Source organism: Amia ocellicauda, chromosome 21, assembly GCF_036373705.1.
Source record: "Amia ocellicauda isolate fAmiCal2 chromosome 21, fAmiCal2.hap1, whole genome shotgun sequence".
NCBI lineage: Eukaryota > Metazoa > Chordata > Actinopteri > Amiiformes > Amiidae > Amia > Amia ocellicauda.
Genome location: NC_089870.1, coordinates 17,395,181 through 17,420,657, shown reverse-complemented (window position 1 = coordinate 17,420,657; position 25,477 = coordinate 17,395,181). Strand labels below are relative to the sequence as shown.

General features: G+C 35.5%; 1 protein-coding gene and 1 long non-coding RNA gene across 3 annotated transcripts in view; one reads left to right on the top strand and one right to left on the bottom strand.

Annotated features, from left to right (window-relative positions):
• Window positions 1-14,356: 14,356 nt before the first annotated feature.
• LOC136717066 (uncharacterized) overlaps window positions 14,357-25,477 on the top strand; it is a 245,287-nt gene continuing 234,166 nt past the window's right edge. Inside the window, exon 1 of the long non-coding RNA XR_010805183.1 lies at window positions 14,357-14,409. This is a non-coding gene — a long non-coding RNA (uncharacterized LOC136717066). The remainder of the gene's footprint in view (window positions 14,410-25,477) is intronic.
• The window catches only part of LOC136716881 (leucine-rich repeat transmembrane protein FLRT2), a 28,889-nt gene continuing 22,004 nt past the window's right edge, over window positions 18,593-25,477 (bottom strand). Inside the window, exons 3-4 of one of the 2 annotated variants that reach the window (XM_066694290.1) lie at window positions 24,025-24,090; window positions 18,593-23,679 (exon numbers count right to left, since the gene is read on the bottom strand). In XM_066694290.1, coding sequence (XP_066550387.1) covers window positions 21,684-23,660 — 1,977 coding nt within the window. In that variant the 5' untranslated portion in view covers window positions 23,661-23,679; window positions 24,025-24,090 and the 3' untranslated portion in view covers window positions 18,593-21,683. Of the gene's footprint in view, window positions 24,091-25,477 lie in introns of both variants that reach the window. The other variant, XM_066694289.1, reaches the window with a different exon arrangement.

The window sequence follows — 25,477 nt, the reverse complement described above, 5'->3', positions numbered from 1 at the left end:
CATCTGGAAGGAGGGGAAGGGTCAGGGTCTAGACCAATGCTTCTCAACCCTGGTCCTGGAGGACCTCCTACCCTGCTGTTTTTTTGATCCAACCGAGCTCTCAATTACTTAATTTAACCCTTCAATTAAGTAATAAAAAAAAAAAAAGTGAGACTTTTCATTATTTTAATCAGTAGGGGTTATAATTTGAGTATACAATTGTATAAGGAACTTATTAAGGAACAACTTTTTTTCAGTTAGACAATTTAAAAAGAAAAATGTTGGGAACATCTGAGAGGACAGAGCAAGAACGTCTGAGAGAACTCAAGCGTAGTGACAAAAAGATGCTGAAAGAATCACAAATGCAGTAATTATAACCAGTTAAGAATAATATAATTTAAAGCTTCATTCACATAATTGTTTTTGTTTTGTTTTGTAGCAAAGAAAAACAAATCTACAGGTATCTTCCATCAATTATTTTAAAGTCTGGCTTTTTAAAGCAGGCTATGGTGGCGATGTGTTATTTGTCTGTGACTCAGACACAGTGTGATATGATTTGTTTACTCAAAGAGCTTTTTAAAGAGTGCCATTCATACATTTACATGCTCACACCTGTCACTGTTTTTATTTTAATTGTAGTTTAATTGAAATCTAAATTACTAAAACTAGCTGTGTTCTTGTGTAAGTCCATATCACCTGTGACTGGATAGATTGGAGACCATAGTTCCCAGGAGAAATGTAGTACTGTTTAAGGATATTAAAATCTATCAGTCTACTTTTTTTATTGCATAATTTATATGTAGTGTGTTATTTACACCACACACTTAATAGAGATTAATTAGAGGTGCATCATTTTGGGAATTATAATTAACTTTTGTCCTGATATTTTGTTAAAATCTATTAAGTGTTAATATAATGTGAATTAAAATTGCACTATATATATGCACACATGTACACATATAGTCTAAATCATATCATAAAACAGAATAATTTACTAGCGACTATGGTCACTGGAAAGTGTAAATTACAGACTCAGTAAGTAAGCCCTAGTACCATTTAAAGGTAACAAAACATGTTTTAAAGTAAGAGTTACTGGTATTCTTCCACTTAAAGTGTGTTCCACTGGCAGAGCATCCTTTACAAAGGTTCACGATATTCATCAGTGAGAGCTCAGAAGTAGAAAATGAACTGCAGTACTTTCTGCACTGCTGTAAGACTGAACCCAGATTCCTTCAGATGCCTGTTATTCTTGCTTGATAACACCTTAGACAACTGGCGGATGGAGCAATTCTAACCTTTTCTGTAAAACAACTTGCCCCATTCTCTCTTATGTAACGTAGCATACATAATAAATAATTAAATCCACCTGAATGGGTAGATCACTGAGCAAAGGAGCCTTCATTGAAATACCCAGTGAATGCAAATCACTGGCCTGCAGCATATCTGAGCCAAGCTAATTCTACTGTAATGGGTTGAAAATGGTTCAATAAACATGAGGATGGTTCCTTTATCACTTCATCCAAGAAAAAAGCAATAAAGTCTTATAACACAATGAAAGAACTTCTACCATTCCTACTGAGCGCTTGCAGCATTTAGCAATTTACTCACAGCAGTAAACAGGTAATGTTATTCTGCATGACTCATATGAACATGAACAAAGATTATGGACCTGATGCCCTCATGCTGTTAAGAATACATGAAGGGCGCGTGTGAGAGCTTTTCACCCGACAGAAATAAATTTTCGAGAGGGCCTTTGCTTTTGCACCCCAGTGCTGGAATACATTCATTATGATGAGTTTCACTTTGGCATTACAAGAAAAAATAGAAAAAAACAGAGGCAGGAAGAAAAGTAAATAGGAGGAATCTGCACAGCGATTGGAAGTGACATTTTTATCAGTATAGTGGTTGGTATATTCATTACAAAGTCCTCTAGCTGAGTACCAAGACCAGCTTCACCCCCACTCACAGGGCACCGAACAGTAGGGAAAAGAAACTTAATCTGATTCACAAGATTGCACCAACATTTTTTCTACATTCCTACTGGGATCCTGAGCAGCTTAGCTCTGATCCCGAAAAACTGGACTGTATCAGAGAGGGCTTATCATCACGCTGGGATTTCTTGGCCGGCTGTTTCACAGTGTGGAGACGCTTACTGTATTGCCCAGATGCAAAGGTGAAAACATGCCTGCGAGGGGTTTTGTGATATAATAAGCGTAATGCCCAAGAGAAAAGCCTTATATTGTGCCAGCTAAATTGATGTAGCGTTATGCTTTACATGTAAGCACAGTTATGTACTTGTGCCCCAGACATTGCAGATTTTTTTCTTCTTCTGTAGGATTTTAATTTGATAAAAGTTGGGGAAAACTATAATTTACTGTGCATCAGTGTTTAAATAAAGGTTCTGTGATTGCTGTGCTGTTGTAGTTTTTTGTGGGGTCTGGGATGTTGTCCAAAACAATCGAGGCTGCTTCTATTTCTCCCTCCATTCTGCCTATTCAGATTCGTGCAAGTGCTGGATAATTTATTTCAGTGCCAATACCTCTTCAAAGAACATGCTATTGACGTTTCCGTCAAGTCATTAAAATCTATAGTGCAACGTTAAGAGAGTTGAAATGGTTTAGAAGTAACGTCATAAGGAACTGACGATTTGTTTACTAGATTGATGACAGGCAATGGCTTGCATCTCTGCTAGAACTGAGCCCAATGTCATTTGAATTTCAATCAACAGTCAATAAAATGCATTTTAAAAAGCTGAGCGGTATATCGGGAAAATTAATAATTATAAAATATGCTGTTTATCTCTCTCACACTATATATATATATATATATATATATATATATATATATCATACTTCTTATCTAGAAGTATTTATTTCATTTAGAAATAAAACGGAAATAACTGATATTATTAAAGAAGTAATCATACAAATGTTTTTAGTTTTGCGGTAAATGAAGGCTTACTGACATATTTGAATTATCCTTTTTATTTGGGCACAGCTGGATGCATATTAAAGTAGTGGCAAACAAATATCTTTAATTATTTATTTATCCCATTTACTGGCAGGTACAGCAATCATTGTGATTAGGAAATAAATGCTGCTGTTCTTGAGCCACAATGATTGCATTTTGCACAAGATTAAATGAAATGATGTAACGTTCCAGCTCGTTTTCAAGCCTGATTAATCTGAATCAGTTACCGAAGGGAACACAATGCATTTTAAAAAAATCCACTTATTAAAAGTACAACATTTTGCACGGTCAAGGTTTTTATTAAGTTTTTCAATTTGGCATAAAACTGGCTTGTTTTATTATGATAATTTAAATCTTCTTTCAAGTCAATTAAAACTTACAGCTGTACGCCACACAATCTAATTCATCATGGGGTATAAATATCAAAGGCATTTGTTTAATAATCCCTTTTTATTATTTTATTCCAAACTCATTTTATTGGAAAAATGCTGCTAAATCTTTATCAAAAGCTTTGGCATGGTTTAGACCAGTGATTCCCAAACATGAACCTGTTCATGAACCTCCATCTATTACGGATGAGCCTGAATCAACATAGTTACAGAAGATATAGTAACACTCTCTTTCCATTTTATACAATTTTACTAGTTATTTCATATATAGGAGATATATATAAAGGATGAGACGATTCAACTATTCGTTAAAGATGGCCACTATCGACAAGTGAATCTAACATTCGATAGTTAAAATAATAATAATAATAATAATAATAATAATAATATTGATTTTATTTTAAAGCCTGTATGGTTGATTGGCTCTCTATGTTGCTGTAATGAAGATTGACGGAAGGGTGGGATTTTTTATTTCTTGTCTGTGATTGGCTGACAATGACAGATCTGCGCAACTCTGCCAATGGGATCGGTGGAATTCTGCAGTTCTGCGCAGATCTGTGTCCCTACAAGAACGCGACCAATGGCTTCCTCTCAGAGAATTTCTGTGTGGAAATACTTTGACAAAGTAAATTAAAAAACTGTTAAGTGTATTATATGTGCAGTGAATTTAATATACCACAAATCTACAGCTGGTATGTTAACTCACCTAAAAGCCAAACACCCTTCAGCGAAACAAACAATGACAGAAAAGGAAAGAGGAGCAAAAAACAAATATTATTGAAACACACAGCCAGCTATTGCTATACATTTTGTTTTCACTGGAACTTGAACGCACAGGTATGTTTCCGAATGTATTTAATAAAGTTGTTGTGTTAGATGAGTATTTTAAAATAAACTTCAGAACTTCTTGCAATTGCAAAAATTGTCACATTGCATTATTTCACATATAATGTATTTTTTGTTAATATTTTTTTTCAAAATATTGCAGCAGAGTCCTGCCGAGCTCGTTTCCCACTCGATGACATTTTGGAGTTGCAAGTTATTCTTATGTATTTATTTTACCATAATTATCACCTCATTTAAACTGCTGTATATTTTGATCTGAAACTACCAATTAGCGGCTTTCACAGATGCTGCTACCTGACAGTCCTCTATTCTGATTGGCCAGGACTGGATATGGAAGAATCCAGTAACCGAGACCCAATTTCCACTCTTGCGAATCGCGACAGTACAGTTTGATTTTAATGTGTGTAAGTGTAGAAAAAGTCGTTTCACAGAGATGGGTCGATGCAAAAGATATCAGTTTATCCACTGTGATTTCAGCGGTGCAGCAACAGCAGTTGTCAGATCCCCTCGTGGATTTCTTGTCTCATCTGACTTTTTACACATTCAGATATTTCCCCGCACCCCCCCATAAAGGGTCTTGTGCCCCCCTTAATTTGGGAACCTCTGGTTCATCTTTCATGTGTCAGTCTTAATTGACTTCCCAAAAATTTATTTAGCTTATTTTATCCTCCAATTCTTTTCTTTCTTGCCTGCCCCTATCTTGAATAGCAACACAGCATTTTTCAACCTGTTGTTGTCTCCCTCCAGTATTTCTCAGATGGTCAAAGGCCTGACGGAGACATTTCACGTCTGTAGCTTGTACATAGAAAAAAAAAAACATTGCTGTGCTCTCCGGCCATCTATCCAGGGGATCACTGCTGCTACGCAGACGCACAACAGATTGTCCTGCACCTGCTGCTTCTTACTAGCTTAACAGTTTGTATTTGTTGGGCCATTATAGAGGCCTCAGAACCATGTTTACTTGTGTTTGGCAATGCCTTTTTTTGGTTTATTTGTTATGAACATCTGTCCACTGTGCTGTTAAAATAATCACTCAGCTCTCCATGTTTTTTGATAGCAGGCAGTAATGGAAGCCTACCTGCAAGTGTTTAAGCAGAGATCACACACATACACACAAACACTATGAAGGGCTGACTATAAAGAAACACTGAAAAAGGGTAAATATGTTGTCTTAGTTGTCAGAAAATTATCATAAACTCATGGCTCAGTGGCTGATGAAGTGTATGTATTGTATGCTATGGTTCAGGTTCAGAAGGAGGGACATCTTCTGCCTGTTCTTTCTATAGAAATTGAATAAAATAAAAATGAATGTTGAACTTCTACTTTATTCTACTCAAGGGTAGGGCATTGTCTGATACCACACGCATCTCATCAAAGACTGCTGTGGCATTTCTGCACAGACGTCTGCGGGTGGGGCTTGGTGTCATGCAGAAACATTCCATCTCTGAATTTCTGTGCAGAACTGCGCTTCACAAACACGGCCCTTGTTTTGGAATGAATGCCGATCGGCCAATTATCGAAAAGAAATGCCACGTGTATCGTGTGTTGACATAAACAAATAAACGTGAGAAATGCACAACGAATGAAGACAAGATGGAGGAGAGTAGTGCAGGCGAAACTTCACAGCAATGTGACCTTGAAAGGTGTGAAATGGTTGATAGTGTGGACATGGTTTGGTTTCAAGACAACTGACACAGAACAGCGAAACGTAATTTGCAAATGTATTTGTAATTGGCACAGTGTTGAATAAAATTTCAACAAATAGTAGGCTACTGCTTTAGTCAATGTGAGTTTTATCCTATTATTTTTGCATTAGAACAGTATAAAATGGCCATTGAAACCACTTCATTTTGTTGCCATTCTATGGTCATGAATATATTTAGACTTTTTTGTTGTAAAAATCAAATGTCATATTCTCAAAAATGTGATATGATATTTTGGCCATATCGCCCAGCGCTACTCAAGGGACAGGTATTAGATACATCCATAAACTGTATCCATAAGCAAATGTATTCAGTGTCTTATATTTTTTTACACTTTTATTTTGGTACTTTTATGACTTAGTTTGGTACTTAGTTTTTAAAGTTTTTTTTATTCAAATTCATCAGCTTCCCTGTCACTTCAAAGTAGACCCAAGGATTGGGCAGTCAGATTCTGCTACCTCCAACTCTTTGATTTCTTCCCAGATTTCTTTCAAGTGTTTTTTGAAAGTGTTACTTCACTTGCATTTCTAAAACATTATATATATATATATATATATATATGCACCATATATAATTTATTACAAAGTACTTAATATTTACTGAAAAATGCAAATGGATCACTTTTTTAGAAACAAAATAAATAAACAAATATAAGTTACTATGACAATATATGTCCACCATGATTCCAGATAGGATTTAGAAGCTGGGAAAAGTAACTTTATTATTGATATCAGCATTGCAGCCTAACTACAATGTAAAATAGTAATACTTACTAATTAGAATTAGTTTTAAATGATGCTGGATAATCCTTTCTTAGTTTGCCCCTCACAGATGTGGTTTGATTTTTTTAATTTATTTTTTTACTTCAAGCTCAGATGATACAATTTCATTTCAGAAGCATCTGCTATTGGCATTGTTTCTCCTCGGAGGCTTTTGTTTTGCTTACAATGTATAAAAGTCTGGCAATTGCTTCAGTGTGGCTGTGCACATCTAATCATTAGCACTGATTACACTGCAGAAGCTATTATATCCTTTCTCCCTCTGCTGTTCATCAGGGCCTCCTGGCTTGTTTGCATTTTAGTCACATTTTCACTCCAATTAATTCTTCACAGACAGTTTGAAGGTCCATTGCTTCAATCAATATCCATCATTTAAATTAATCCTGGGCTTTTTTAAGTCTGTAAAGTTGTGGGATTTGATGGATTTAGAACTATCATTAAACTCACTTCAAATAGGTCCACATTAGCCTCGACTCCATTCAGCTTTCTATGTGGCAGCTCCTGATAGACATGTCCTGCGTGGTCTATAACAATTTATACACATGTGACGTAGGGGGAGAACACTGCTGGTTTTGTATTTTACTAGAGTCATTGATTTGTTAATGGATTTATTTGCAGCTGCCAATCTGTCGGCCATGAAATGATCAGGCGTTTCCATCATACATTTTCATTCACCTAATAATTAAGTTAAAAAGTGACTACCATGTGATGGACATTTGAACCTGTACTTATGAGGTTAATACATATTCTTTTAATGTGGTGAATTGTTTCGCAATCTTTAGCTTAAGTTCAATACCCACGTTTTGCTGTCTTTTGGACTATCGATATATTTACATCCTTTTAATTCCTGCCATAAGGTATATATAGATGACATCCACACATACTCAATAAATACCATATAAATGTAAGATACGGTAATACCATATTTGTTATATATGTATTATTTAAATCTGTTATGATACAAACCCAAGAAGGAAAAACAAAAAAGAAAAGACCGTACCACGTGCTGTTTGTAAAATGTGATCCTTTACTACTACAGATGAGCAAGGTTATTCAAGTAGAAACTATTTTCCCATGAGATTTCCTTGGGTTAATCCTTTTCAGATATATTTATTATGGTTTAATATTTAAGTTATTAATTAGAATATTATATATTCCTTTAGTAATATGTCCTGATTATAAATCCAATAATCATTTTAGCAAAATGTGGATATCATGCAAATACTGTGCCAGTGTCATTTACTGAACCATGCATGAAACGGCACAAAGCTTATTTAAACTTAAAATAAATTAATGCAAATGTAGCACGTATGTTTTTTATCTCACATGTTTTATTCAGTACCAGAAGTTATATGATATTGATGTTATATTTTAATAGACATTTTTTAATGAAAACTACTAGTACGACTACTACTACTAATAATAATAATCATAAATGTTACAACATATAGTTGAATAATGCATAGCAAATTGAACAGTATTTGAATTAAAATATTAGACTGTACAAGAACAACTGTTTTGGTGTTTGAATGAAGGATCTTACAATATTGCACACCATTTTCTATTTTATCTCTCTTTTTTAATATATGAATTTATTTCCTCGCCATTTATATGCAGGAAAAAACATTTCGACAGATAGCAAATCATTTTGAGTTAATAGATTGTATATTTATTCATGAACAAAAAGATCCATTGGTATTGGACATTGCATTCTGAGGGTAGGAGAAGGACTAAATCAATACACAGTGTATTTTCTCCTCTAATTTAAAGTGGGTAATTTGGTGCTTAAGATTAAACCTGAGTCCCCACAATGTATACCTCCCCCTCCACTCCACACACACACACCACAACAAACCACAGGTTTTAGGAAAACCGTCTCTACAATGTTGTAAATGTTTATTAGCTTTTTCAGCCTAACAAGTGATAAAGTTTGGCTTTTCAGATGAGACATTAGATATGTTACCTCGACTAACCCATCACACTCATAAAGTGACACACTATCTCTCCCCCACTCTTTTTATTGACATGTACACACACACACACACATAGCATTAGCCCAGTATGCTGAATCATGATCAGTGATGGGGTGACATTCACCTTCCAGTGGATTGGTAGCAGTTGTTGATTATATGATATAAAAACAAATTAAAATAATGTATATTTTAAATAGTTTAAAGCTCATGGCCTTATCTACGGCATATAAAACTAATTAACATTTTAATAAAATTGCTTGAGCAGATATCTGTGTGTGTATGTACGCACTATGTAGTATTAAAACAGAAAGAACATTCTAGGAATTGCTTACATCTGAAATCGGGACGAGGGAATAAAACGTGCAATCATACTTCGATTTATAAGATGATTACACAACCTTCTAATCATTGTTATTGCTCATAACATCTTGGGAATAAAGTCATCTTCACATTGCTAGAAGTTGGCAGTAGATGTCATTGCAGTATGTGTGAGGTTAAACAGTTTGGCTTAGCTTTATCATATACTAGAAAAAATGTGTGAAAACAACCTAATATTTCTTCAGAAATGTGTGCCTGTGGGCCAGTGGCCTATGAGTGAAAATGTTTATACCTTAGAATCAATTGCTTTGCAGCACAAACCCGTGCTCTACAATGACCAAGTGGTTTCATAATGCTACCCTTAAGGCAAGACTCAATGAGGCACATACACTTCAGCTCAGTTTATAACACAATTCTTAGTATCAGTAAAATCTAATAAGAATGCTAACGTCTCATCTTTTTCACAGCATTTACACTAAAATGAAACTTGCTTTCACTTGTTTATGCCTGAAGGGAATCCAAATAAGAGGCCTGAGAAGTATTTAACTATTTAACTGTCAGCCACCTTCAGGTCAAATGACTGTGAGCCATCACCTCGTGTGAAAACAGGATCCAAATTAAAGTATTGTTTGTGTTTTAGTTCTTGCCAGTTGCATATTGGGGAAGATTCTTGATATGGTCTCCGCGGCTGCTGTTCGGGTCCAGAGTTCGTTCTGAGATTCAAGCAGCAAGAAACACAAACTTTCATTGATTACTTGGCTAAGTCTTAGGTTTCAGTGTATTTGGAGCAGCTGAGTAAAGCACACAGAGCACTGAATTATTTTTGGGTACCACATTTTAAGGAAATATAATACAGGCGCTGCTTGGTGCTCCCCATTGATGTATCCCACATGTGATAGATACATTGCCTGCTGATTTTGTGATCAGGTAGCTGTCAGTGGATTTACAACATTATGATGACTTTGATGGTGAGATGGGGCGATTGCCACCTTATAGAAGAGAATCATGTGAGAAAGTGTCAAGCTGCCTGAAGTCCCATCTCCTGAATGATGGCTTTCTATCAAGTCGTCCATGTCCCCCCGAACTGTGGCCTTAGAGACAATACAGCACATCTTTGATGCATATATGACCTGCTAGAACTGAACAGACTCAAAGAGGGAGAAGAATGAAAGAATCACCACTTTAAATACATTCTTATTCATTAAACCAACCATTTCTTATTCATTAAACTGACTATTTTATGCTGGTCGCTATACAAGTCAGAGCCCCATTGAAATCCAATGAAAAATGTGTGGCACAGCTTGAAGATTGCTCTCCATCAACACTCCCCAAGAAACATGACAGAGCTTGAAAGAATGGTCAGATATTGTCGATTCTACGTGTGCAAAGTTGGTAGAGACCGAGCCTAACAGACACACAGCTGTAATTGCTGCCAAAGGTGCTTCCACCAAATATTAACTCCAGTAAACTCCAGACGTATCCAGTTATGACATTCTACTTTTTTCACAAGAATCTGTTCCCGCCTTAACAGTGTTGTGTATGGTGTGTAGATAAGTGGGGGGTGAAATCCTCATTTAAATGCATGAGGCACTGGCACAACAACGTGAAAAAAGTTCAAAGGGGTGTAGACTTTCTAGATGCACTGTATCAGTAGCGTATCTGTTTCAATTATTTTACAGATATAACCAATCTCCTTCATTGGAGAAACTGACATTTTCTAATAGCAATGGGAAAATATACAGTTGACTTTCTTGGCACCTCTTTAACAGCTTTCTCTCATAATACTCTTCTAATCCAGCGTTTGCAGCTAGGTCAATTAATTTCTGCATAAGAAGTGAGCAAGCCTAGAACGCTGCTAATTGAGGACCAACCCATTACTTATGATGTGAAAACCTGGAGCTTGGGAATGCTATTAACATCACTGTTAGATGTTTCAATGCAGTATTCTTCAAATCTGATCCTTGAGGATCGGCATATTTTTCCTTTCCTATGTCTAAGGCAGAATTAGACCAATTAAACCTGCTGGATTGAAGCTCTTGAAGACTATTGTTTGTAATGAACACCCCTTTAGTTTAGCAGGACATAACATTTATTACATGTTTATTACACATATAATTCTCATAGGATAGGAAAGATGTCATTTGGAACTTCATTGAGGGGGATTTTTATCTAGTCCTTTATGACCTTAATAATAACACATTCTGAGCAGCATCCTATTACTTACCCCTTGTCTGTAGAGGGAAGCATATAAAACAGTTCTCGGTTAACAATGGAAATCTTCTCTCTGAAGTTGATTACATTCAATTGCTTTTTTGCCTCAGAAGCAATAATATCAAGGTCAAATGGAGTTAATGCAAAATGTTTTGGCAATAACTTCTACAATGTATGAAGAATCCAATAAGATGATGTGTTTAAAAAATGTGAGACGGCCGTTGTTCTGCATATTGTTTTTGAGCTGATGGGGTGTAATGTGAACAGGCATTAAAAATAAAATGGGATCTTTAGAACTGATTAAAATGCTGGCATATCTTGTTATAATCTACCGTGCTATTCTTCAGTTATTGAAATATACTCATCTAATAATTTGCCTTTCCCTTGTAATGTAATTTAAAGAAATCTTATGCACTCTTGTACAGGTGATGTTTTAATGCTGTCTTTGGTATAGATAAATATTACATGAACAGTCTATTGAACTTTATTAGTCAAGTAGTTTAATGTTAATTGATAATCAAGTGAATATCTTTTTAATATTGAGTTGGCCACACAATCTAAAGCATTTCCAGTTTTACAGAAAAGGTGCCTATATCCATTTTATTGGTAAGTACAGCCTTTACTTCTCTTTTGTCAGCCAAAAGCACTATTATTTTAATAGAATATGATCTCTGCCCAGCAGTTAGTGGGTTTGATCAACAGGAATATAATTTTGTTCCAGATGAACACTTTCTGTGAGTATCTGTTGGGGATTGGAGTCCTAGCTGCATGAAACAACTTTTATTCCTGGTTGCACTTTATACTATCTCAACATCTATATACATTTATAAATGATCTATAACCCAAAAACATTCTGATACTTAACCTTAGTGTCTTGTAAGACCTATGAAATGAATTGCATATGACAGTGAAGGGAATGTGGAGTTCAAGCTGTTTGAAGAAGATATCACTTGTACAAAAGACAATCCCATTTTTTACATCAAAAACTGATGATAATTGGAACCTTCTATGGGCCTTTGTAAAATATGAAACCTGATGTTATCGATCGGTAATAGATGTAACATCATTTATTACAGCTTATCGGGGCTGCTGGGTAGATCTATTTTCAAAGAATGTGACCAGTGCAGCATCAATAATTCAAATACGTCCTACCCAGTATAAAATAATTATGCATATCTGTTTCCTTCCAAAGAGTGTGTGAGGTTTGTGAAAAGGTACATTGTGAAAAAATACACATTTACACACATTACAGCTTACACTTATTTATTTTTTATTACATGTAGATCCAGTGTAATTATTTTGAGAAGTAATCTAAGAAATAAAACTATTCAGGAGTGGTGTACTTAATACACGAATTAACTAAAACTAGTTGAAATGAAGCATGTCCTGTGACTTTAATTGCTTCCATTTCCAATGATTAAACCTTATTAAATTCCATCTGCGAGCGGCATTGAAGCCCATTTAGGGCAGATTAACCTTTTGAAGTTCATTTACTCATTAGCAATAAAACATTCATTGTACCCTTTCCTTAAAAAAGGAGAGGTATAATGCTACACTGCTAAACAGCACACGTCACAATTAAGTAATGCGTAGGCTGAATAATCATCATTTGTATCTTTGGTATTTATCTGTGGAAATCGTTCAGAGCCTAGCTGGCAAAAAAATGTGTTTTCACATTGCTTTGGCCAAACAGTATGTTTAACAGCATCAAGAGTTTGCTTTGCTTTGGCGGGAACTAAATCATTATCTTCTCTGTAGCTCAGAAAGAAGGAAATAAGAGTATTCAAACAAAATAGGTGGCTAAAAATGAATAGATAATACTGTACGTTTAAAGGGATTGAGAGGGTAAAAAAGTGAGACTATTCTGAAATGTTTGAAAAGTGCTGTCTAGTCCTGTGAGCGGAATATATTAAATGTTGCTCTCCTAGAAATGAATCATGCTGCCGTCAAATTATTTCCTCTAGTTATATTTGAATGTTTAGTTTTAGTTTTTACTTGGCTGTTATTGCTGGTATTTCATTAGTGGTAGATTCATGCTATATATACATGTACAAATAACCAGCAAATAATAGGCTGATATACCTTCCGCAAATTAGGATGCTTCCACTGTACTATAAATGGGGTCTTGTTAATTTTAAAATATTGTTTCCAAACTTTTAATCCATCTCCATTTTTTGGGGTTTTACTAAAACATCTCCAATTACTGAATAGGCACTAAGGTGAAAAAATCATTTTCCTAACGATCTTGTCCTTTGAGAACTGTAAACAAATTATGCAAATAAAATTAAACCTAAATAATCCTCAAAACATTCTAAATGAATGTAACTGATTACATATCCAGATAGCTCCCATGAAGTCTCGCTATAATTAATTCCACAGTACACATGTTTCAGGAATACAAGTGCCATAGTAAAGCATATTCAGACACTTTTATTGACTTTCACATATATTATAGCTGGCTGCTTCATATAAATATGATGTAAGTATCTAGTAAAATATTCATTACTTTTAATGAGTTTGGGCCAGTGGCTAATAGTGACCCATATGCTTTGAGAAGTAGACCAGTGCACCTCAAAATACATATCACAGAGAGATATCCTGGGACTTTTGTTTTCAAAACTACAGTACTAATGATAGTAGTATTAGGACTATAAAAGCCATCAGAACTTGGTAAAAAAATGCAATAAATTTCATTAAAGTATAATAAGTAATATTGCTATTGATAGGCCCAAGACAAAGTTTCGGGAGATGTTGATTCATGCTGTTATTATTAAGTGAAATTACAAGTTTCTAATCTAATATCCTTGCATCTGTTAAATAACTGTTTACTGTCGTCCAGTGTTGTTTTAGCTGAAAACAGCAAATACACCAGTATACAAAACTAAAGGAGCTCTTCCAAAAGCATGTTCCAAAAAGGTACAACACTATGTGATCAAATCTCCAAGAAGACTGAACAGACATTTACTCTGGCTGAAAGTGTGTCAGTGTCAAAGTAATTCATATCCACATACCGCAGAAAAAACAAAACACAAATGCAAACAACTGTCCTGATTTCAGTTCCTGTTGAAAAAGGCTTTCAATTGAACTGTGATTGTAATCATCTCCACAAAGTCAGGATGGTTTTATTATTCTGCTTTGTATAACTGAAACCAATGCTATTGCTTTAAACTGTATTTTTCCTGCCAACAGGAAAACACTACAAATTTGAAACATATGACTGCAAGGACCAGGAGGAACATCGGTGAGTTATTCTCTTTTTCCTCACAATCTATTCCTCATCGTTACACTATTATTCTGTTGTATTTTAGATTTAATCATTTGAAAGGACATAAAGGCACGGTTTCTGTAAGCTGTAAACATTGTCTCCATTAATACAGATTTTCATTTGATTTGCTCGGTAGTAAGGGTACATTTAGGTCTCGCAAAATATCATTATAGCTCAAGCTCATTTTTCATAATATAAAGCAATCAGCCAAAATCAATATACCACAGTGTTTACTTAATAATTAGCCCAGTGCCTTGGGAAAATAGATGGACAATATTGCAGCAACCTTCTGTATATTATAAATGACCCCTGAAGGTTACGGGTCTGTGGAAAGCCACCTCACAAAATAGTTAATAATTAGGCTTAATCACTTTGTATGTGCCACAGGCTTTTTGCAAACAAAGCAGCATCAGCACAGCTCTTTGCAGTTGGATGCAGTCTTCTCCCTTGTGGGTTAATGTGTCCTTGTTATGGCTTACAGTAAATATTTTGGATTTTTTTCTACAAATACCTTACTTCAATTCTGCCAGAGGGAGAGCTTAAAATCTTTAATACTAACAGATATATAGCAGTTTTCTTGTTGTTGCTTTCCAGAAATTACAAAGTATGAAGGATTTAATCAATTTTAATGATGTTTTTTTTTTTTTATGTCCAGAGGGTTACCCCCTAATCCGTGTCCGTCTAATGCCAATAATCTGTAGATATAGTACTCTGCCGAAGGCATTGAAATAATGGAAAAATTGTCATAATATTGTTTTCAACCAGAGCCCAGAGGCCACAAATTGTTATATTTCTCAGAGGATGCATATTTGTGATGTTCTTGTTGCAGAGTCCAATAGCATTCAAAAGTACATGTTCTGTAGTTGTGATCTTAGTAAATAAAAAAATAAATATATATATACATACATATTTTCCATGAATACCTATATAAAACTTAAAAAACATCAACTGGAAACTAATATTTAAACTGTGAGCAATGACAGAGTTGTATATCAAAACTGAACCACTGTTGTATCAACCATTTCAATGTGTGTCTGGCACTTGTGTTTTGTAACTGTAGAGTAGTGTATCTCACAAAAGTTTTAATTAGACAATTAAAGCCTAATGAAGCATTCAGGCATACAGATGCACAGTAAAACTTTTAATTTTATAATTATGCAAACTACGTTCCATTGATATGTTTCTCCATCAATTAAAAAATGTGTAATGGCCACTTTTCTTTAGTGAAGTATATGGATGCCTCTCTGTCTCTCTCTCTCTCTGCATGCATCTCAGAGCATGTACTTGCTCTGTCTTTGTGTAGTTTGTAGTTTACAAGTCAATATAACAAGGCAACCCAGCTGAGGAAAGAGATCAAGTTGTTTAGTATCTCCAGCATAGAGATAAATCATCATAGGTCATCTGAAAGTATATTTGTATAGTTCATTATTTATTACTGAAACCTTTGAAAATATAACACAAAAACATTCAATATGTATAAATCCTGAATCGTCAGCACATGTTCCTAGTCCATCGATAAAATAGAGACATCTGAAATTTATGATCTAATTAATATATATATATATATATATATATATATATATATATATATATATATATACACTCACCTAAAGGATTATTAGGAACACCTGTTCAATTTCTCATTAATGCAATTATCTAACCAACCAATCACATGGCAGTTGCTTCAATGCATTTAGGGGTGTGGTCCTGGTCAAGACAATCTCCTGAACTCCAAACTGAATGTCTGAATGGGAAAGAAAGGTGATTTAAGCAATTTTGAGCGTGGCATGGTTGTTGGTGCCAGACGGGCCGGTCTGAGTATTTCACAATCTGCTCAGTTACTGGGATTTTCACGCACAACCATTTCTAGGGTTTACAAAGAATGGTGTGAAAAGGGAAAAACATCCAGTATGCGGCAGTCCTGTGGGCGAAAATGCCTTGTTGATGCTAGAGGTCAGAGGAGAATGGGCCGACTGATTCAAGCTGATAGAAGAGCAACTTTGACTGAAATAACCACTCGTTACAACCGAGGTATGCAGCAAAGCATTTGTGAAGCCACAACACGTACAACCTTGAGGCGGATGGGCTACAACAGCAGAAGACCCCACCGGGTACCACTCATCTCCACTACAAATAGGAAAAAGAGGCTACAATTTGCACAAGCTCACCAAAATTGGACAGTTGAAGACTGGAAAAATGTTGCCTGGTCTGATGAGTCTCGATTTCTGTTGAGACATTCAGATGGTAGAGTCAGAATTTGGCGTAAACAGAATGAGAACATGGATCCATCATGCCTTGTTACCACTGTGCAGGCTGGTGGTGGTGGTGTAATGGTGTGGGGGATGTTTTCTTGGCACACTTTAGGCCCCTTAGTGCCAATTGGGCATCGTTTAAATGCCACGGCCTACCTGAGCATTGTTTCTGACCATGTCCATCCCTTTATGACCACCATGTACCCATCCTCTGATGGCTACTTCCAGCAGGATAATGCACCATGTCACAAAGGTCGAATCATTTCAAATTGGTTTCTTGAACATGACAATGAGTTCACTGTACTAAACTGGCCCCCACAGTCACCAGATCTCAACCCAATAGAGCATCTTTGGGATGTGGTGGAACGGGAGCTTCGTGCCCTGGATGTGCATCCCACAAATCTCCATCAACTGCAAGATGCTATCCTATCAATATGGGCCAACATTTCTAAAGAATGCTTTCAGCACCTTGTTGAATCAATGCCATGTAGAATTAAGGCAGTTCTGAAGGCGAAAGGGGGTCAAACACAGTATTAGTATGGTGTTCCTAATAATCCTTTAGGTGAGTGTATATATGTATATATATATATATATATATATATATGTATATATATATATATATATATATATATATAATACAAGTGCACCAAACATACTTGTGCAAACACACCTTAATAGTCTTGTAGGGAAAAATAGACTTCTGGGTAATGCAGTGCTTGTAATATCATTTATCACTTCAACTTTAATATATATTCAATTTTAATAGATCCTAGTCTGAAGATGCTTTACTAAGCCACCTAGTGGTCAGTTTTATTGGACAGTTTCAAAACAAGAAATGTATCTTATGGTCTTTAGCTTTTTAATTGAATTACCTTCCAGTGGAATGCAATTACAAATACAGTCTCATACTAATTATGTATAGTACATTACAAGAAAGCAATGTAACTATTTCTGAGTACCTAGCCAAAAATTAAATACAGATAATTAGAGCTTGATGATCTCACTGAAAGTATCAAATATTGAAACACTGTTGTTGACTTTTGTTCCATGAAAGACTGCCTACTGCCCAAATTTCTGATTACAATTATACCATGGTTATAGCTACCAGATGTCAGTCTTCCTTATTGTCTTGGTCTTCAATGACCTATGATTAAGTTAAATGTGATCAAAACCAAGTCTGAAAAGATTGTAAGTATACGCAGAAAGCTCTTGTTCTCATGTTATTTATAGTCATTTCAAATATAACCCATTTTGGCACGGTGAGAATCTTCTGTTCTGTCACGCCTCATGTTGTTAAGGACCTCAGGACTCCAGGATTCAATGTTATACCAAGTTCATTACAATAGTGAAGCTCAAGACATGTGAAATCCAGTAACCTCGATGGCTGACCCATCATGAGTCAGACTTGATTCCAACTTTGTTAGAGAGGAGAACAATGCAGAAACCACAAACAATGTCCATTTGAAAGCACACTCTCACACCGAGTAGACAGTCTATATTATAGTGATAGATTTAAAACTGCAGCAATTATTATGGGCATGATAATTGACCTTATATGGATAGAAATGTAAGACTACAGTACTGTGCAAATAGGTAAATAAGTACAATCAACCCTGTGCAAATATGTAAAGCAAATAAAAAGTAAAACATTACACACATTTCCTTTTTTAACTCATATAGGTGTATTTATATGTGCAGTTTAATTTAGTTTTTAATGTGTAACCTTTTTAGATTCAAATTAAGTCAAATGCTCTTAAAATCTCACAAATGTCAATCATTAAATTAAATGTAGCCTAGACCTATTACTGAAAGACACTTTTTAAAATGTAGACATTTTAGAGAACTATTGCAGCAGAATACATATTGGGGTTCATATAAATAAAATAATGTTTCTAAAATAAAAGTAATAAAATCCCATGGTTCTTTATTGTTTCAAAAAAGCTTCATTTTGATATATACATTTTGTGCAAAAACATTTAAAGGTTTCAAGGACTTTACATTGTGAGTTCATTTCAAGGCACATACATAATACAACAACAATTGATTTATAGGAGAGAGAGGGGGGAGAAAAAACAAACAAAAATAAAAACTTTGGTTCCTGAATAGCAGAATATTTGTTTAAACCGAACGGACTGATGAACACTAAATTAATTGTTTAAAGCTACCTAATTTCACGTATTATTATTATTATTATTATTAATAATAATCATAAAACATTTGTTATTATTACAATTTTTGTGTTAGTGTGCTTTTTGGTTGGGATTTTTGTATGAAAGAAATTAATTTACCAGAATTAACTTTTTCACTGTCTTATCTAATCTATTGAAAATTACACTGAAGTATTACATTTATTATTTATGTATTTATTTAAGACACTGTGACCTGGTACAAGACTACATTTAAGCCATAACAGCTACAAAACGTCTTTGTATTAATCATTCCAAATATTTAATTGTAAATTGTGTGCTTATGATTTTAAAACATGGCCTTTGAACTGTAATACCAATTGTTACTGAAATCACTGAATTAATGTGTATTATAACCTATGTATGTTGTATTTCTTACTTGGAAAACACTAAGAAAACAAAAGAGAAAAGTATAGTCTTCTCTTAAGGTAAGGCAAAATCATAAAAAGCTGCTTACCATCAGAGCACATTCTTATATTATTGGATTATAAATATATTTGTTTAAAGTTTGCAGACAAACACTTCTAATGTAGTTAGGCCTCAGAGGACATTTTTTATAATGCTCGTTATTGTTATCTGACACCATTGAAGGAAATAATGAATTGTTAATGGTATAGATTTTTGTGGAGGCTCACAGATGAAGCCCAATAAACATTGTGGTGTATGCTTTGATGGTGCCAGTGAACCAAACAGAGACTGATGTAGATTGCTAATCCCAGCGTTTGTGGTTGGAAAGACACTGTAATCCGAAATAGATAATAAGAGCGCCGGAAACACTTTAATGACCACAGAAAAGCTATTGCCTCCATTGTTTAAAGTACATTCTGTAGATTTACAAATGGAAAAATTACCAGGTCCAAATAAAATGTAACCCTGACAATTTATTCATCATTTCCAGGCACTGATGAAAACACATGTACAGATTTGTTACTGTACTCGTTTTGTTTAATGTGGTGAATGTATTTAAAAGTGGCACTGTCTAATTTTTGCATATTTACATTTTGATTGCTACCTCGAGAGGATTTATTAATTTAGAAGAGCATATATACAGTTTTAAAATACATCAGCCTGTTTTTTTTTTGGTTCGCAGAATTAATTATTAATATTTTAATCGTATTTTCCTTAAACAACCGATCTGCCACAGCGAGACTCGTAACATCAGGATGAATATGATTTATGGATCACGGTTATTACCCAGTATAGCCCACACAGAACAGTACCTATAATGATGAGCATTATGCTTTTTTTATGCCTATTTATACATGTGTAGCCTTCATATAATTACGAAACGCATGAGGGGAGTCAGAATCCAAACATGATGTGTTTGAGTACTCAGCATGAGTTTAATAATTTCCATACAATTTTAATGTATCCATCTTCATCAATCTCAGAAATATACTAAAAAAATACTGTCATATCATAATTCTAATAGCAATATAGTTCAGTGCTTTGACAGAAAAACAAGTCATGGTGTTTTTGCAGTCCCCAAGTCAATACAGCCTGTAGCCCATAGCATAATCCAATCAGGGTGAGATCTAGACTAATTACTCGAGCAGCCAAAAGCATGAGTTAAGTGCATGAGGGTAGGTTACTATATGTTGACTTTGTGGTCTCAAATGCCCATCTTAAAGACCAGCGTCACATACCTCACATGAGTAACTTAACAAAACAATGATGATTCACTTTGAGAAGAGATCTGGTAACTCAATTATTAAAATATATCATGATTATGCCTTTATAGTGTATCCCAGAAAACAATCCAGTTTCATTAAAAGTCCTTCTTGTTATTTTGTTGTTAAAATACTTTGTAACAATGCTTGTTTCTTTGTCTGCAAAAATCACAATACGTTGCACTGAAAAAGGGAGTGATTATGTGAATGTATTAAAAAAAAAAAAAGTATATATATATATATATATATATATATATATATATATATATATATATATATATATATGCATTTTGTTTGACCTTTGAATTGTCTTGTTCTTTTAACTGAAGTATGTAAAACCATAATCACTATAAAAAGCAGCACATAAAGTTAATAAGCATGTTTGTCACTAATTCTGTTTTGCCTTGGCTGATGACAGATGCCACCTGCTGGTCTATGAAGTACTTGTGTATGTGAGTTAGTGTGTGTCTGTCTGTGTGTGTGTGAGAGAGAGAGAAAGAGAAGGAGAAAAGAGTCAAATTATTATTACCACTCTTCCTCAGATTCCAGAGAACTGTGATGTTGTTGTTGACATGAATATTTGAGATAAATAAAGATGATTATAAAATGCAGAATGCCTGGATTTATACACTGTATATATAGTTCTAAATATGATCCAGTTTCATTTGGTAGGAACACAATCTGTCATTCCACTGTAGTCTAAGCATATAAATATCACGTTTTTCAAATGTTAAGTGAATATTGTATATCAGAATTTTGTATGGGTCCATGTATTAAAAAAAAAGGCAAATAATGCTTCTGTGGTTAAGAAAGTATTTCAGTCTTAACGCATTAAAACTAAAACAGAGCATCTTCTGTAAGAAGTAGCTAAAGAGGCTTGATTGTACAAATTCATCTGTACAGTACTTTAAGTAACAGAACTTGAAAACCGACAAATTATAAAACAATTTGCATTTTACTAAGGAATAGAAAAGAGCAGATTTCAACATAATAGTCCACAGTATAAATTACATAGTAGACAGGTTTCAGAAATATATACTGTCAATATTAAGTGTGTATGTCTACGCACACACACACACACACGCACACAGTATATTTAACTGTATTATTAGTACAAAGATTCTAACGTCTTCTCAAAACTTTCATGTATGGCAGGAGTCCACATCTGGAGCATTGCTCTTACAGTATGATAAGCTATTATTACCTATGTGGCAGTCTCTGAAGCCAAGGTCCCCGTTCGGGGTGTATATTGGTTGTATCCGGAAATCTCCTTTGAGAAGCTGTTCATTATTTAAGGAGACTATCTGAAAGCTGGTTTCAGTCATTTCCAGAATGGAATTATCCTTTTTAGTCCCTGCTTCACAGTAATCATCTTTTCTTCTTCCTCGGTTGTATTTCCATTTGGAGGAGGAATACCTTCCTTTCTTGTGCATGTGCCAGCAAAATATGCTGAGCAAAACCACCAGGACAACAATCACAGCCCCTCCTATCAAGCCAGCGAGGAGAAAAGGTGAGCTTGGATTCTGTTGAGTGGCCTGTTCTGGGCCAGAGGCCTTATTATTAGAGTTAAAAGATGTAGACTTGGTTGTAGCCTCTGAACATATAGTATCATCTCCTGGGCGGTAGTTATTGAAAGCATCTAAAGGGATTATACAAATACGATAAGTGGATTTGGGTTCCAAGTTCACCAGACTGAGTCTCTGTCGTTCTCCACTGACCATCCTTTCTTGCACAATATCTCCCGTCAAGCTGTGGCCCATTTTAACCCAAGAGACTTTGTACGCCGTTACTGAAAAGACAGACATCCAGCTGACTTGAATGCAGGTGTCGTTTACGAAACTAAAAGAGATCTGAAGAGGGTCCTGGGGAGGTTGCCCCTCGGCTGTAGGCAGAGGAAACGGAGGGGATGGTGGTGTAGGTGAAGTCAAATCTGAAATGGATGAATCTGATGTGGCTGTTGTTGGCCTTGCTGGGATTGTAGACGGCAGGGCCTCTGTGGGTGGTTGCGTATATCGTGGGGCAGGTGCTGTGCTATTGGGGCAAATGATCAGATTCAGATTTAGCTCTCTGATTACCATGCCTCGTACTATATCAGGCTTATGGCACATAAATCCACGTACATTAAGAGTTGCTGGCAGAGATTTCAACCACTCTGTTACCCATTTAATGTTACAGTCACAATACCACATGTTGCTCCGAACAGTGAGCTGTCTCAGGCTTATAAGGCCATCAAAGACCCCCTGTGTCAGTGACTGCAGATGGTTGTTTGAAATATCCAATTTCTCAAGCTGGCGTAGGTTAGAAAAGGCTGTCACAGGGATCTCATTCATTTGATTATCCTGCAAGCTGAGTTTCACTAAAAACTCACCAGGGAGGTCAGGCGGAGGAACAGTGAGGGAGTTTCGTGACATAGACAACTCTTTGAGGTTTACCAGATCCTTAAAGGTTCCCCTGGCTATTCCTTCGTTAGTCAAGAGATTTCCATCCAGAATTAAGCGTTCGAGCTGTGTGACATTCTTGAACGCCTGCTCAGCAATGACAGCAATTCGGTTCTCATCAAGCCGGAGCTCTTTCAAGTCCAGAGGCAGCCCAATTGGCACGCTGCTTAAGTGGTTTTTCGATAAAAATAAGAGCTTAAGGCTAACGGCTTCCCGGAAGGCAGCTTCCTCAATCCCAACAGTGGAGATGGAGTTATCGTCCAGATGCAGCTCTTCCAGTTTGGACAGCTGGGCCAGAGCCGCCCTGGAAATAGTCTGAATATTATTCTCCTGCAGGTGGAGGACCCGCACATTTTTGGGGAGGTTCAGGGGAAACTCGTCCAGCTGGTTGCCGTATAAGAACACTGTTTTCACTGAGACGAGGTTGTGCAGCTCCACGGGGAATCCAGCATTGTTGATTTGGTTGTTGTGGAGGTAGAGCGTCTTGTAACCCTCCTGTATTCCCAGAGGCACTGATGTCAGACTCCGTTCGTTACAATAAACGAAAGTTTTGTCGCAGCGGCACTCCTCGGGACATGCGGCGGCCCCGTAAAATTGTACGTGGAGACCCAGCAGTATGGTGATCCAGGATTTTAAGAAAGTCGCCCAGTCCTTATTCCAGAGGCGTGTCTGTAACTCCATTTCTTTAGATAGAGGGAGCCTGGCAACGTTGTAGAAAAAAAGAAAAGAAAAAAAAATCCAATGAAAAGAATGTCTTTAAAAGCTTGGGTTGATGCTTACTTTGCTGGTAAGTATGCTATGAGGAAGAAGTCGGGGGTAATCCTTCTATAATTGCTTGTCCTAAGCTCCCAATACAAGAGCAATGGTCTCATTAACTTGCGTCGCTCTTCTGGCTGCCTCCATCCATGCTTGGATATCAGATGATAGCACAGCTCATCACATTTTGCTTTCAGCCTAGCAAGGGCCAATTTAAAATCATGCAGCACAGAGAGACATCGGAAATACTCAGCAGGTTTATCATGCAGGACTCCCCTCTCTCACTCACTCGTCACACCCGGCTGCTCCCTGACAGAAGTCGTCTCCTTTGGACTTGACATTTGGATCCAGAGACCTATTTCAATAAAAAAATATATAAATATAAGATTAATAGTTTCTAGGATTTCAGTTTTAAAAATTAATCAAACTGTTTTACTGTAACATGGTCTGGCTATATCCAGAAAAAAATCATCAGGTATAAACATTGTAGACATTGTAGATGCTTTTTTAGTTTTTGTGTACAAAATAACGAATATGTATATTATCTTACAGTAAATGTTTATTTTCCACTTTTGGTACCACCCTAACTGCTTTGCTATAGTTCCAATTAACAATTACAATAATAGTTTAATTTATTCTGTCTCTATTGGAGAGGTCAAAGCATTAAAGGGTTAAACAAATCTGTCATTAACAATAATAATGAAACACCATTAGCACAGCAGGCTGAAATGTATTCCTCTGAAACTTTCACAGATGAGATGAGCACATTGAGAGGGTTATATAACCTCACAAACGAGATTCAATTTAATTTGTACTGCCAAACAAATGGTTAACTTATAGCTGTTGACACATTTAAAAGTTTTAAATACTTTTAAGATCAGGTTTTAACAGTCCATGATAGTTATAACAATGCAACAGCTTCAGAGAATGCTGCAACTAGTTTTGGTATTATCTGAAGTTGAATTAACAGAAGTAATATTCATCCACACGTATGAAATACAAATAGGTAGAGTTTTGGATAACGATGAAATGCAGCCAGTTTTTTTCCAGTACAAACCTTGTTATTTAAAAAAAAAAAGAACCTAATGAAAAGTTATGAGATTAAAAACATTCCTATCCACAAATATTACATATGGTCAGCCATGGAATAAAAAAAAATAGTTTAGATCCAATTTCTGCAAGTATTGAGTATTTTTTGGTCTCTTATTCTCTGTTACCAACTAACAGGCGACACAGAATAATTTACTGTCATATTCCATAATTGTTGTCTCTTTAATGCACAGTGTGCTATTTGGCCCCCAAATTAAATGGTGTCTAATATTGCATATTACAGAACTAGTAACAATGAAGCAACAAAAAAAAAAACATAAAGATATGGAAATAAACTATGTAGAAAACAAACAAACAAAAACACAACTTTACACACTTTATATGACAGTCAGAGCCAGTCAATTACAATAAGAGCAGTAACATAAAGTTGTGATCAAAATGAACTATTTATTTGTACAAAGTTACAATGTGCTCATAAGAACAATATTTTATACTAGATTTGCATTACAATACCCATCATCAAACTGTGCTACACACTTTACAATTAGAAATCTCATTTTCAAAATGAGTTATTGAGCTATAGGAGAAGACATTTCAAATGTTTGTAAAGTTTTAAGCTTATTAAAACCATTAATAATTCTTCACTTTAAAATGAATAATGCATAAATAAGGTACCACAGTAGTATTTTCTT